The 14983-nt window shown below is 40.2% G+C and overlaps 1 protein-coding gene across 1 annotated transcript in view; it reads left to right on the top strand.

Moving 5' to 3' along the window:
- The first annotated feature begins 1267 nt into the window (after positions 1-1267).
- The window catches only part of LOC138042311 (adhesion G protein-coupled receptor L4-like), a 36343-nt gene continuing 22627 nt past the window's right edge, over positions 1268-14983 (top strand). The window contains exons 1-7 of the mRNA XM_068888162.1: positions 1268-1391; positions 5705-5797; positions 5881-5926; positions 6446-6771; positions 8147-8282; positions 8487-8738; positions 14364-14398. Of these exons, the coding sequence (XP_068744263.1) occupies positions 5747-5797; positions 5881-5926; positions 6446-6771; positions 8147-8282; positions 8487-8738; positions 14364-14398 (846 nt within the window). The 5' untranslated portion in view covers positions 1268-1391; positions 5705-5746. The remainder of the gene's footprint in view (positions 1392-5704; positions 5798-5880; positions 5927-6445; positions 6772-8146; positions 8283-8486; positions 8739-14363; positions 14399-14983) is intronic.

Genomic DNA, 14983 nt, shown 5'->3' with positions numbered 1-14983 from the left:
GCAAAGAAGAATTTTGAGTTTTAGATCATCACTGACTGTTTTGAACGATAATCATGATACAATAACGAAAACAAAGCCTTAGCATAATGCTTCTTTCCGCTTTTCAAATGTGTCATCCATATGCAGTGACTGTCCAATATCTACTTCCCCGATGCGGCTAAATACGACCTCGCGAAAGGGCCAGCTCACACTGAGTTTCCCGATAAAATTTTGGCAGGGCTGCACCCGTACTCGCAAGGGTAATTTGTTCATCTGAATCCAGTTATAAAGCCTGGACTTTGCAGGCTTTTCTTTCGTTGATGCTTGATAAACGTTTATAACCACGATGACCTAAATTCTTATCAGAACAAAAATACACAAAAAATTAAACTCCATCGTCTCATAAAAAAGACATCTCCAATTTTGCATGTGACGGATCTCTGAAAATGCCGATGTGGCATACATTGAATAAATTGCGTCCTGAACTGACAAAATTAATTTTTTGGAGGGAGAAAGATAAGAGAGCTTTATATACATTGATTCATTATATACCATTATGCGACCGGCTCTGTTTACATGAAGCGCTGCCATAAAAGGAAATAAAATATATACCCTACGCCCAAACAATTTCTTTTATCAGTCATGTTATGTTTTTTTTTTTTTATTAATGTAAATTAAGGTTCATTGTTGGAAATGGTCCGCTTAGAGGGTGCACCGTCAATAAAGACTTGCATGAGGAGCACGATCTCCTGTTTCAAGCAATAAATGTTTCCTTATACCTGCTGCTTGTTGTTATTTTTCTATCATTTTAATTTAGTCAATCTCTTATCACAAGACTATCGACCGTATTAACATATTTGACCTGAAATGTCTTTTTTCTTTTTCCTTGTCACGTGTCTTCAGTCTAGTCCATTTTTTCCAACTCGGTAACGCTTAGACAAAACACAAGCAAGTTTGAAAAGAAAAAGGCTATAGAAAATTTGTTCGTTGTATCGTACGCAGTGTTGCATAAATGATAAAGAAATGTTTATCACTTTTGCTAAGGACATTTGGCCACCATTAGTTTTGTCTTAATCATTAAAATGGCGGGAATTGTTGCCTTAAAAATAAACAATACCGGATTTGATGCACATTTGAGATGCAAATTCATGTTTTCTGTGTCTAGATAAAAGCTTAAGTGACGCTTTAAGATAAAATCAGTTGCAAATGGGAAATTTTTGCACGTACCGAGAGTGTTATTTCAGTTGTAATTTGTCCGGTTTGCTTTGAGTTTACATTTCGATCAGGATTGATTCTTGTATCGCACCGTGTACTTGCTACAAAAAGCTTGAAAAAATACTCCTACCAGTTGACTGAGGAATAGCAATTCTTTTGCTCATTTCAGACATTACACCGGAGAGCTCTTCAAAACTGTAAGTTAGTTATGGAGATTATGTGATATGGCGCAGTTTTCTAGGCAGTGACACTGTAACCCCACATTCACTTGGTCAAAGAGCCCAAACTTTACACCTGACAATTAATTTTTTTCAGTTTCATTTTGCTATGAGGCAAATTAAAAATATCGCAATTACCAGTCTGTTCTGAAATGAAACTCAACATAATTGCCCCAGCTGCTATAAGTAACTTTTTTTCCCAATGATGAAATGGAAGAGAAGGCGACCAAGGATTATGGGGGGTTTAAACCCACTCACACCATAGTTAATAGAGGGGAATGGTTTGGAAGCTCGGCGAACATCAAAAGAGCAAACAAAGATGCCAAGATTTAGGTTGGAAAGTCCACGACCGTGCATAATCTTTTGTTTTGCACTCATACACTATGCATGAATTACGTAACCAACACGTTTCTATTGGTTAGTTGCGCAGTATGGAGTAAACAACTAGTGTGTTTTGTGCACGGTCAAGGGTAAAAACGAGAACAAAAACCTACAACAAAGAAATCTGTCGGGTTTCATAACCATTCCCCTCTATTAACTATGCTCACACAAAATATATATCTAAAGCTTGATATATAGATAGATACATATTAGTAGTCGCCTTATTTAAGTAAAAGAACCGATGAGTACCAAGAGACTTTAATGCTTTAGTCCAACATGACTAATGTAATGACCATGTGCAAGCCAACTTCTCATAGCGCATGCGCAGACGTAAAGTAAAAATTTACGGAGATTTAACGAGTAACTGCCATAATTTTAGACGGCTTTGCAATAACTAACAAGTCTACTTCACATTCTTTGAAGTTAAATTTGCAAGGTTTTTTTTCCCTTGTCTACTTCCCACCTGGGGCGCTTCGACCAACGCAAGGGTGGCTAGCTCGAGCATTCAACTTTTCCTCGCCAACGGCCAATCCACAACTCAATGTACAAATTTGGCAAATAACATTTTCAGTTATTGTGTTAGTTTGTACAATCTCATGCCGCTTTAGAATCTGTTGCACCTGTTGTCTTCAGATTTTTTGCTGAGTGACATGTTTTAATTAATCAAGTCGTGTTTTCAAAGACGTTCCCCATTCAAACTGCAAAAAGTGTGTTTTTAAGGAGGCCGCGCCTTTACAAAAATGATCACCGCTTATAATAGCTTGAATAAGGACATTTCATGGTTAATGCCATCGAATAAATGTAGAAACGACAGAAATACTAAGAGCTGAGCTTCAATTGTAATTAGAATTAATTTCATTTGCACGTTGCAAATAAACTTTCCGTTGGCAAGTTCATATATATTTGCTTCAAATCACGACCTAAATGTTATTGATTTTGGAAGGTAATTTGGCTCTGAATTAAAAGTCGTTAATTAATTAATCACAAGTGATGGAAATTTTCATAGCCTCAATTTGAGCAAGCTGTAAAATCTCTGTAATGAATCTTGTCTCAGGCTTGTGAAAACTAAAGATTAAGTCGGAGGACCCGGCCGCTAAGCAAGCTGTCAGCTTCAAGGAAACTGATTCAGAATTTATCCCTGTATGCGTTAGTTTCCAAAAAGAACTCATTTTATAGACCGTATTTATAAATGGCGGCTAAGTAATAATTCTTTTGTCTTTGTTCTCATCATCCTCACTAGCCTCGTTAGCACCAATCAAAATTCAAAATAATCTTTGCTCCAAAGTGAGGCTAGTGAGGATGATTGGCACAAAGACAAAAGAATAATTTCTTGGATGCAATTTACGAATACGGTCAATACTCTCGCCGCAACGAGTCATCATAGAACCTATTTACTGACGTAACCAGCGGACACTGGTGTTTTTTCTTTTTTTGTGCTCACGGATATGCACTATCGGATGTTCTGTCGATGAAATTTACCGTTTTGTAAATGGGCCAAACGGCGCAAAACGAAGTGCCACTATAAGAATTACGATGTCAAATAATTTTGTTGTTTCGAAATCCGGAGAAACTGAACAGCTGAAGTTAATAAAAAGGTCCAAGCATTTCTCTATTTAAAATAATGAAATATGGTTGAGCTTAAGCTGTGTGGCAAAGCTTATCGAGTTTTCCATAGATCTGTCTCTTTAATTACGAATTCTCCGTAAATTGAAAGAAAAAATGTACAGAAAGATGCATGCATAATTTTCTCAAAAATTTGATTCTCCTTTTTAGGTCAGAGTGACATCTTTCTTTAATTAAATTAAAACGCGTTCAAGACATTTTCAATTTTGACAATTCTTATATATAAAGGCTGTATATTGTCAAAACTTCTACAAAGTTCTGGAATTAAAACGGAATTCCGATATTAGAGCGAGTACTATTTGACACGAATTCCTCATGAAAACTATTCCAGGACACTGAGTCCAGCACGGCTGCTTTACTTAAAAAAAATTATCCTCAGCGGTTTGGTACATGCTAAGTGTGATTATTTATAATACGACATTCAGGGCACGTGTTCAATTGCAGATGAAGATTTTCAACCCGCCAGGCAGTATGCGGGTGAAAATTGATTTATGAATTCCGTATTGATTTGACTCGATTTGCTCCAAAACATATATAAGCCAGTTTCAACGAAATTCAAGCCCAGCAACTAACGACATCGCTAATTTAATTTTAATGATTTTCCGTTTATTACCATTTGTTTTGCGAGCGACAACTGTCCATTGCTGCTATTCACTGCAAAAAAAAGGATAGAGAGCCTGGCGGACGGCATTGATAGTAAGCGAGATAAGACAAAAATCATCGTGATGTGCTTAATTCTTTCCCCAATAAGTAGTACAATTCAAATCCCTAGGATGTCATTTAATTTAAATCGCAAACCAAGTTTCGATTTTTTTTTTTTTTGTTGTTTTTTTTTGTTTACCGTCGAATGCGTTTCCTGATATTGGGTCGGTCGGTCGGATTGAAAAAAAAAATCATAAGCATTCTCGGAATCGGAGACCTGGTACCCCGGCATCATAGCTGTGGAGCCAGGAAAACAACAAGACGTGAACCCAAAATCAATATGGCGGAAAAGTTGGCGGATGTTGTGGCAAAATTAAGACAGCGTGGGAATAAGGATCAACCACTGAAACTCCTGTGCTACATATAAATGGCTTAAAAACGTCGTTAACTTTTTTTTTTTTTGGAAAATGCCCAAAATTTGGGTCGGTCGGACAACGCGAAACGGAGAAAAAAAAGGGAATGGCCTTGAGGATGACGACAAAAGCCAGGAATGAACCCAAAATGTTTTACGTAGGAACAGGGAGTACAGAACCATTAGAAAGATTTAGCACAGCCTTTAATGCGAGCGGCAAAGGTTTAACCCTTTCATTCCGAAGATCAAAAGCTTCATTCTCCTAAATAGTACCATAGATTTCTTTTTTGGGTAGTCATGAGAATTTGGTACGTTGTTATGTCAAGATTACACCTGTTATGTCGATAATTATCTTCATCCTCAATACCTGTCGGGCTGATATTTTCATTGAATTATGAAGAGAATTTACATACCTATCACACCTAATTAACCCCCAAAATAAATAGATTTGTTTGATTTTGGTTAATGTCTTACGAGTTGGATGCAACTTCCCAGCACCTTTTCAGAAAGAAAAAAGACAAAAGGTAGAATAAGAGAACTTTTAATGCTTTCATTGAGCAACAACAACCTGCCGTTCGCCCCATTTGCCGCTGTTTGTCTTTCCACGAAAAGGTGATCGGAAATCTCTCATTTTTGGGCGTCAGGAGTTCTCGTCTTCATTTCTTATGATCACATTAATCCATCGCATAAACACGAACATGTCAAATTTCACGTGTGAAAAGTGCCTCGTCACTAAAGTGCTTTTCGCTGGCCGTCATATATTTTTCTTAATTAATGGAAGACTACATTTGTCTTGCTTTGTTGAGGAAGTGTTGTCTGTATGCACCCTTTTGATAACCGAATGACAGTTAGTAAATTTCCCAGCTTCCTCGCCTCATGACTACTTCAGCACTGCGCCGGCCGCTTATAAAACCTTAACGTTACCCAAAATTGACATCGATTTTTGCACCTGGCACGATCAAATGATTGTGCAGTGATTGTTCAATTTTTTAATTCACAACAATAGCACAATCACCAATAGGCACATGGCTAGATGGAGTGCCTGAGTGCACAAATCGGAACTGTAATGTTTGAACGAGGCATGTCGTATTTCGATTAATAAGTGAAAAATGTGCTCCCTTTGCAGATCCACTGTGCATTGAAACAACCAAACCTTTGCGGTATATTAAAGAGCTACGGAGCTTCGAAATTGGCTGAAATATAATAGGATTTCTTACCCATTTTTTTTTTTTAGTTGTTTCTGTTCTCGACTGTGGTCTTTGAGTAGTCAATAAGGATGTTTTCCATCAGATACTTTTTGATTATTGCGTCGTTCTCAGGATTTCAGGTAAGCTATGATCATGACGTCCATTCCAACACTGTTTCGCTTGAACATAAAGATCTACAACTTTCACGGTTTGTTTTCACCAGGGCAATGGATCATGTTGCCACCATGAAGCAATGGGACAGCAAAAAGGTAGATCAATGATTTTATTATGTTTAAAAATAGTGGCAGGCCAAAAATGCATGTCCTTTTTTTTTCTTTTCTCGCGCTTTGAATAAATTTACCCTGCATGGCAGAAGTTTCCCGCCTTAAAGACACTCATGAGAAGGGAAAAAAACCACTGCACGGATCCTCTCGATGTCGTTCACAAATTTAGACGAATAATTAAACTCTTACCCGGTGTAAAACCCGCTCTAACCAGTTTGAATTTTAACACCTGCCCAATGGCGGAAGGGTCGAATTGTTGTTGTATTAACGTCACGTCGCGCATGCGTGACAAAACATGGAGGATTTCCGTGCACATTCTCGTTCTCAGAGCTGCGATCCTTTTGGCCAGCGCCAGGGGTCGAGAGGGCTCTCGATCCGTGGCGCTTGCATAAGGATCTCATCTCTGGGAACGAGAGGTTTCCTTTCTTTCTCGCGCTGGAATGAAAAATGCCATGCAGGGTAGAATTTGTCAATACTGACAAAACTTGTCTTTCATATAAACAGGTCTTTTTGCGTGCGATTCTATTCAGCTTGAGCAAACCAGCTCCAAAGGTGTAAATCGAGCGATAACCCTTGTATCGTCAACAAACGGAGAAAGAACATCCCAGAATCACACAAGGCTGTGTTCAAGCTCCTCGTCCGTGCATAGATATCTAGAGATAAGTCTCAAAGATTTCTATGATATTTGCTCAGTATCTGCATGGACAAATACTTCCTATTTTAGACCTTCAGTGGCAACATTCAGAATTCGATATCCGACAAAAACATGGACTTGGCCATGGTTTCATGATCAGTATTCTGAGTTTTACCGGGAGATGGGCCGAGAGAAGGTACATGTAATCTTACATAAATGATTATTCTTTTCTTAACCCGCGATAGCAGAGGAAGGCTGTTAGGAATATTCCTATAATCTTTATGACTGGTCTTATGAGCAAGCAGTATTTTGTTTTCCTACTTGTGTACTCAGACCAATGTGCAAAAACCGTTACTCAAATTGGGAACCGGGATCATGATGGTTTTGTCAATACAATCTTCTGCAATCTTCTACAATCTTCACATTGCATGACATTGCAATTGCAATTTTTGTCTTGTTCGGGCCAACGCGTGCCCGGCTAAGGGGAAAGTAGCTTGGCCATAAGACTTAGGAAGGATATGCGAGGTCGGAAAATCTCACTATTATTTTAGAGATTTCGCAAGATTGTCATTAGATAGGTAGGTTTTACAGGGATTGAGCGTGGATTGAGAATTAGGGGTATGATAAAAAGGACATCGCATCGGTAATAAGAGAATTGCCGCGGATATCAAGGGAACCATTCGTGACATGGAATTTGACCATCGTGTAAAAGGGTCTCGAGCTCAGCTTCATGGCATGCCGTGCCGAAATAATAGCCACATCGTAACCCCTGCGTCCCAAGTTACTGGATATTTTATTGTGTCAGTTATTTTAAGTTTCCGTAAAATAAGGGCTTTAAAAGTACATGGAGGTAGGACTGTTACCATATGGCAGCTAGCCTGTTTACAGGCGGTAATTTGTATTCTGGTCGCCAGATTGCAGGTGAAAATCTGAAGATTTGGAACCAGTGGGGAGAGTCACAAGGCCCAGACCTATCCTTTGCTCTTCCAATATTGCATCTGATACGAGTTTCCCGTCAACAACTACATCTACCGCCTGCGAGCAAACTATATTGCAGCAGAAAAAAAATCAATTAACTCAACAAGCCCTTTTGATCGTATACTTCCTGACTTACATAGTTCTCACGGTGGCCTCATGGTTAGTGTGCTCGATTCCGAAGCGAGTGACCTAGGTTCGGTTCCTGGCTGGGGACATTGTGTTGTGTTCTTGAGCAAGACACTTTACTCCCACGGTGTATCTCTCCACCCAGGTGTATAAATGGGTACCGGCGAATTTAGTGCTGGGGGTAATCCTGCGATGGACTAGCATCCCATCCCATCCCCCTGGGAGCAGAAATACTCCTTGTCGCTTCATACTATGGAAACCGAGGATAAGCTCCGGCGTGGTGGGTCATTGGCTCGGAAAGCGCTTACCTACCTTACTTTCCGACTTACATAGTTCTCACCGGCTTCAGCGGTCTATCAGTAAGTACTACAGGGACATAAAAGAAACCTATGATTGACAATGAAGAATCAACCACTTTGAATTTACACTCTAATTAATTCAGGTAATTTGTTCTCCTTCACACTCAGACTTTTGACGGGGTTAGAAACGGCAGTGGCATCGTGGTGCACAATATTCAACTCACGGCAAAGGACATTCACATCGTCCCTGTCAACTGGAGAAATGGAACCTGTCTTCATTTTGAGATAAGCGGAAACATTGCTTGTAAGCCATAGCCTTTTATCTTTTACCTGTTATTATCATGACGACGCTGCCTGCTTTTGCACTAATTTTTACACTAAAAGACTTCTAAAAAAATTCTGGAGAGAAAATGACTGTTGACAACAAATTAAATAAAAGCCTCTTGAAGTGTTGCTCCATGTTAGATGTAATACTGCGGCCGATAATTTGCATTCTGTCCACAAACAGCGTGCAATGACTCACAAAGAAGAATGGATCTTTGGTGTAACAGAACACGTCAATCTCAAACAAAGACCCCGACAGAGGAATGCTATGGTGACCTCAAAGCCCTATTAGACAGAAGTAAAACTTCACGCTTGAAGCGATGGCGATGTTACAGTGAGTCTGCCTTGACACCAGACTTAAAGAGTTACGACGCAAATAAAAGCAGCTCATGCTACTTCAATAAGGGTCAGGAGCTGAGGCGGGTTTTGAACAGCTGTAAGTACACTTCAGAATTAATGTCCCAAGACGGATGCATTCCGTTAACACCAATCTACAGCATCTGCTAGTTTATGGGAAGCACGGAAGGTTACACAGTTAACAATGGGATTCCAGTGGAAAAAAGATTGCCACAATCATGTCGATCCTGTCAGATGGGCAAGATTTTGATAGTTTTCAGAAGATAATAACCCTATTTGTCATTGGTCTATCGGTTTACGGTATTATCCATATTTAGCATACAGGTCCCGCCATATAATGGCCAATCAGATTGGGCATGACAACCGCAACGCCTCTCAGTTAGTCCGCAGTCGTTCACAAAAAGATACTATACCGTAAACTGATTGGCCGCATTCTCATGATCGCAGATCGAGACTCCTGGGACCTGAAATTCTGTAGTTGTCCGTCATAAATAGCATTATCAAGTGTTTTTTTTTTCTTTTAAAGTGTTGCCATGGTAACGGAGCAAGTCGATTTTTGAAAAACGTCAAAGGCACACGGTCACGGCCAACGGTCATTGTGCGCTTTTCTTTTTGTTTACATCGGAGCAATCGCGGCGTCGCGTACAACAAATAGATTCACAGGAGAAAGTCAAAATCGAGGAAAGTTCCTTCGATGTCACTTGTAATGATACTGATTTAGACGAAGAAAGACCTCGAAATCGGTATGGGTCGCCTATAGCTTGCCCAAAGAGTGCTGATAGCGAAGAAGTAGGACCGTCTCGTCTTCTTCCAAGCAGAATGATTTGTACCGATGAATCACGTGCTTTTGCGTGTCAGAATACATGTACAATAGTTCATAAGTGGCGGGGTATTCAGCAGTTAAGCTGAAATTTGTAATGAAATTTTTATTATTCGCTTCGGGATACGAAAGAATGAAAATTTGTGTCTTTTCCACTTCAAGAATACATGCCGCCGGAAAAATCGAAAATATCGCGGATGTGCATTTAGAGATGCCGGTCTATATAAGACGCTCTAAAAGTTGTGTATGTGACAGCACTTCAGAGTCGTGGAAAAACAACTAGGAAGCTATTGCGATAAGCCTAAATAATTTGAAAAACACCAGGTTGTTTGTTGTACTCGTGTTTATAATTACCTGTTCAAAATATTTTATTACACCGTAAATGTCCACGTGCGTATTCATGAGCTTTTTATATCTTGTGAGGCGTTTATTGATTCATCGAGCAACGATGGAAGGGACGGTCTTCTGTTAGATGTCCTTTGCACGGGTCGGGCTATAGTCCTTGACTATGCCAAACAGCTGGTTACTGAGAATGGGCACCCTGATAAACTAGAACCTACTAGCAAATATAGCAAATAAAGAAGAGTGCCATAATCATTAGCTGTTGTCCTTCAGTAGCATTTTGTGGTTAATGATTCCAAGTTCGAGTGAGGCCTAACACTACTGTGACGTTTTTATGCCCAATTATTCCATCAGAGATCAACCCTAGTATTGGAATTGGGCCCACACAAGGACAGAGAAAAACTCTGACCAGGGTGGGATTTGAACCCACGACCTTCGGATTAGATCACCGCCGCTCTACCGACTGAGCTACAAGGCCAGAACGGGAGCAGGCCGTGGGTATGTGAGATGTTATTCACAAGGACAAATTCGGCTCGGCCCAAGCCTAGTTTAGATAATCATTAGCTGTTGTCCTTCAGTAGCATTTTGTGGTTAATGATTCCAAGTTCGAGTGAGGCCTAACACTACTGTGACGTTTTATGCCCAATTATTCCATCAGAGTTCTGGCCTTGTAGCTCAGTCGGTAGAGCGGCGGTGATCTAATCCGAAGGTCGTGGGTTCAAATCCCACCCTGGTCAGAGTTTTTCTCTGTCCTTGTGTGGGCCCAATTCCAATACTAGGGTTGATCTCTGATGGAATAATTGGGCATAAAAACGTCACAGTAGTGTTAGGCCTCACTCGAACTTGGAATCATTAACCACAAAATGCTACTGAAGGACAACAGCTAATGATTATCTAAACTAGGCTTGGGCCGAGCCGAATTTGTCCTTGTGAATAACATCTCACATACCCACGGCCTGCTCCCGTTCTGGCCTTGTAGCTCAGTCGGTAGAGCGGCGGTGATCTAATCCGAAGGTCGTGGGTTCAAATCCCACCCTGGTCAGAGTTTTTCTCTGTCCTTGTGTGGGCCCAATTCCAATACTAGGGTTGATCTCTGATGGAATAATTGGGCATAAAAACGTCACAGTAGTGTTAGGCCTCACTCGAACTTGGAATCATTAACCACAAAATGCTACTGAAGGACAACAGCTAATGATTATCTAAACTAGGCTTGGGCCGAGCCGAATTTGTCCTTGTGAATAACATCTCACATACCCACGGCCTGCTCCCGTTCTGGCCTTGTAGCTCAGTCGGTAGAGCGGCGGTGATCTAATCCGAAGGTCGTGGGTTCAAATCCCACCCTGGTCAGAGTTTTTCTCTGTCCTTGTGTGGGCCCAATTCCAATACTAGGGTTGATCTCTGATGGAATAATTGGGCATAAAAACGTCACAGTAGTGTTAGGCCTCACTCGAACTTGGAATCATTAACCACAAAATGCTACTGAAGGACAACAGCTAATGATTATCTAAACTTGGCTTGGGCCGAGCCGAATTTGTCCTTGTGAATAACATCTCACATACCCACGGCCTGCTCCCGTTCTGGCCTTGTAGCTCAGTCGGTAGAGCGGCGGTGATCTAATCCGAAGGTCGTGGGTTCAAATCCCACCCTGGTCAGAGTTTTTCTCTGTCCTTGTGTGGGCCCAATTCCAATACTAGGGTTGATCTCTGATGGAATAATTGGGCATAAAAACGTCACAGTAGTGTTAGGCCTCACTCGAACTTGGAATCATTAAAGAAGAGTGCAAATGAAGCAAAAACAGATCTTTTTTTACCTCCTATATGAGATTTTCAAGAACATTGTTTCGGACAGGAAGGTGCGCACCATAGGAACCCATGCAATGTGCGACATTGGGGCAGAAGATGCTAAATTTGTGATGAATGATTACCGCACCAGTACATACGTATACTTTGAAAGTATGGACAATTAAGGAATGGAAATAGAAGACTTTGTCCCTTTTGTTTTATACGACTTGTAGGGTAGACATATCCTGTACCCAATGGGGAATAATTATATGGGTTTCCAGAAGGCAGTGACTATGTTCCTTATCCCACCCAAGTCTTGGTATCCAATTACATATCAAATTTCAGCCCAGTAAGTGATGCTGAGGTCCCTTTCTGCCTGGGTAGCTCAAACAGGGCTCACCTAAAAAGTTACAGCCTGGGCTGTATGCCGGTGGCTATCTCACTTCATTAGAAATTGGAATGAAATGCACTGACTTCTTCACTGTGTGACTGGGTTGTGTACTGTACCTAGAAATTTTCTTATGGAAACTGCTTGCCAAACTAGACAGAAAAAGATTGGCTTGGATACCAGTCATGCGTGCAAAACAGTGATATCTTTGTAATTTCATTTGTTCACACATGTTGTAGCTTGGACCATTCCTACAACATACGTTTCCGTTATATAAGGGCTCCGGGGTTCAAGACCCGCTCTGACCACTCAATGAATTTCTACCTGGTAGTCCCTGGTTCAACTTCCCAGCTGCACTTGTAAATAGCCAACTGGTTTGCCTCCGGCCGGTTGGGATTCTTAACAGTTGTTGTTGTTGTTGTTGTGTTCTGTTGTTTCGTTGATTGTTTTCCATTGGCCCTGAAAAGCCCCTTTGGGGAGCGGTCAATTAAGTTTGTATTGTATTATAGTGTATTGTGTTGTATTATATTGTATTGCTTAAAAATAAAATAAAATAACTTTTATTATTAGAAGCAAGACAAAATTTTTTCTCCTCTGCGTAACATCCACTACATTTCTGCACAAAGGTTACTTCGCTTTTTGTGTACATCATTAAAACAACAGAAATATCTTCATTTTAATAACACATTCAAATTAATAACACTTACATTGTATTGGGCTAATGAGAGATGAACCCTACCAGTTTTCTTTCCTTCGTTCCTGTCCTCTTTCGACCTTGAATCAGGCCTTTTCCAAATCCTGACACTCATTTTCGTTCATTCCATAAATTAAACGTCGAAGACACGAGCCAAGCAATATGTCGACCTTCTGTCCTTAGACGGCGACATCTTTTAGACAGCTTAATCCAGCACTTTAAACGGCAGTAACAACAAAGTAACGATCCCTAGACCGGCTTTCAATTGAGTGTCGAAAGTAATTAGCGAATTGCTTTGGTTTATGATTACTTCACTCGGTGATTGGTTCAAAGTTCTTGCGCAATTTTTTTCAACCAATCAGAAGTGTAATCAAAACCAATCGTGGTTCGCGCGTGCACATTTTCCCGCGCTTTGCGTCGGCTACGAGGAATAACTTCGAGTTTAATTTTGATTAGCCAAAGTAATTACTTTGGTTTTGGTTTTACGACACCCGATTGAAACTCGCTCTATACACGAATCAAAGTTAACATTATAGAAACTACTCACAAATATTACGACCAACAGATCAAAATTTTAGGGTCGATGGAACGCGATGGAGCTTTACCTATCGCAGATTACTATTTTCTGTGTTACAGAAAATGGCGCCGAAGAAAGCGCCCGCCTGCAATGTTTCATGGTCGACCGTGTCCCTTTAATAAATCAATTCGATTATCTACTAATTTTTCCCAAATTTCGAAATAAATCGTCATTAAATTCTTCTGCACAATGCCTAATACGAGGGGAAACTATATTGCAGAACCTGAATTAATTACGAAAACGCTTTTGGAAGTGGCAAAATTCCACTTATTATTTTTTGTTTTCAATTTTCTCCTAAAATGCAAAAGAAACGAACTTTACTTGTATTAAAAGGATCGGTGAAGGTAACCGAGCTAACTTTATATTCACGCATTTAAATAAAATTTATTCCCGATTTTCGCGACTTTAGCCGTCAAATTTTTTTCATTCCTGCAGTGTGTGGCTTTCGCGCCTGCGCACATGCAGCTTAAACCCTTTTCGAGCATCTCGTCCCCAGAGTAATCGTTTCCTTGACCAGCGGTCAGGAAAGAGAGACTCTGCTCTTCGGTTTCATTTCCTGTCTGATTTTGCTTGATGCTAGTTTCGCAAAAAAAATGTTTGCGAAGTTTTATGCGCCAGAAACCATTAAACCCCGCAAATGATGTAAGGGTATAAAAAGCAGCCGGTTACATTAACTTGGACAGAAGTCAAAGGCAGAAGGAATTTTAAACGCCTTCAAAAGACTCAAAGCCTTAGGGCATGGCTGCTATACAGAGTGGTTTCCAAAAGCGGTTTGACTGTCCACGCATGGTCAGAAGACCTTCCACGCACTCGCAGTTATTCAACCGGAACCAGCGTTTTCTGGTTTCGGTTTTGAATTATTCCAGAGCCCAGAGCCTTCTGCGCCCGTTCCGCTAGACAAGGGTTAAGGAGGCTCTGGAAACGAGATTGCTGCAACTAATCAATCCATCCACTCACCTACCGATCCACCCATTCATTTATCCACTATATATTCTCCATCCATCTATTCGTCAATCAATCATTCAGTACATTTGATAATCAACCGATCAATCAATCATTTGCCTGAAGGCTTTCAGTTTGTTTTGTTGTTTTTTTTTTCAAGGCTCAAATAACTACAGGACAGAAAGTTGTCAAATGGTAAGTCGTTCAGTCGATCAGAAAGGTATTAATATTAATTGTTCCATTTTTTGTAAAAAGAACCTTACCGAATTTTCGATCTTGGATATTGTGTTTCTAGCTTTCTGATTGGTTCATTCAATCTGGGTTCATTCAATCTCTGGGTTCACTCAATCTCTATCAGCTCTTATAGCGCATGACCTTATTTGCCCGGGAAACTTATTGCGTCAAGTGTTGTCAAGCCGGAAATTGATTGCCTTTCATTTTAAAGTATCCAAGCGTTCAGAATTTAATGGCAATTTAATAGAACATTTATTCCATTTGCGCCAAAAGCCCATGAGTAGGAGCTTACCCCTCCTTTACAAGCCCTATGAGTCAACCTTTACGCGTATTTATAAAACTCCACAAATTCTTCGACACTGCACGCACTGTTTAGAAACGCCAATCAGAATAAAGTTGCTGTCAAACAAAGACAAAAATATCAAAACAATGTATGCAAATGAAATATATTAATGTAAATTGATGAAAATGCGAGCTATATTGGTTTAGGACCTTCATAACGAGCTACTGGGATCGTTTTGTCTTAATAATAATGTGTTTGTTATA

Source organism: Montipora capricornis, chromosome 3 (genome assembly GCF_036669925.1).
Source record: "Montipora capricornis isolate CH-2021 chromosome 3, ASM3666992v2, whole genome shotgun sequence".
Lineage (NCBI taxonomy): Eukaryota > Metazoa > Cnidaria > Anthozoa > Scleractinia > Acroporidae > Montipora > Montipora capricornis.
Note: the sequence above shows the minus strand (reverse complement) of the source record. Positions and strands in the feature narration are given on the sequence as shown.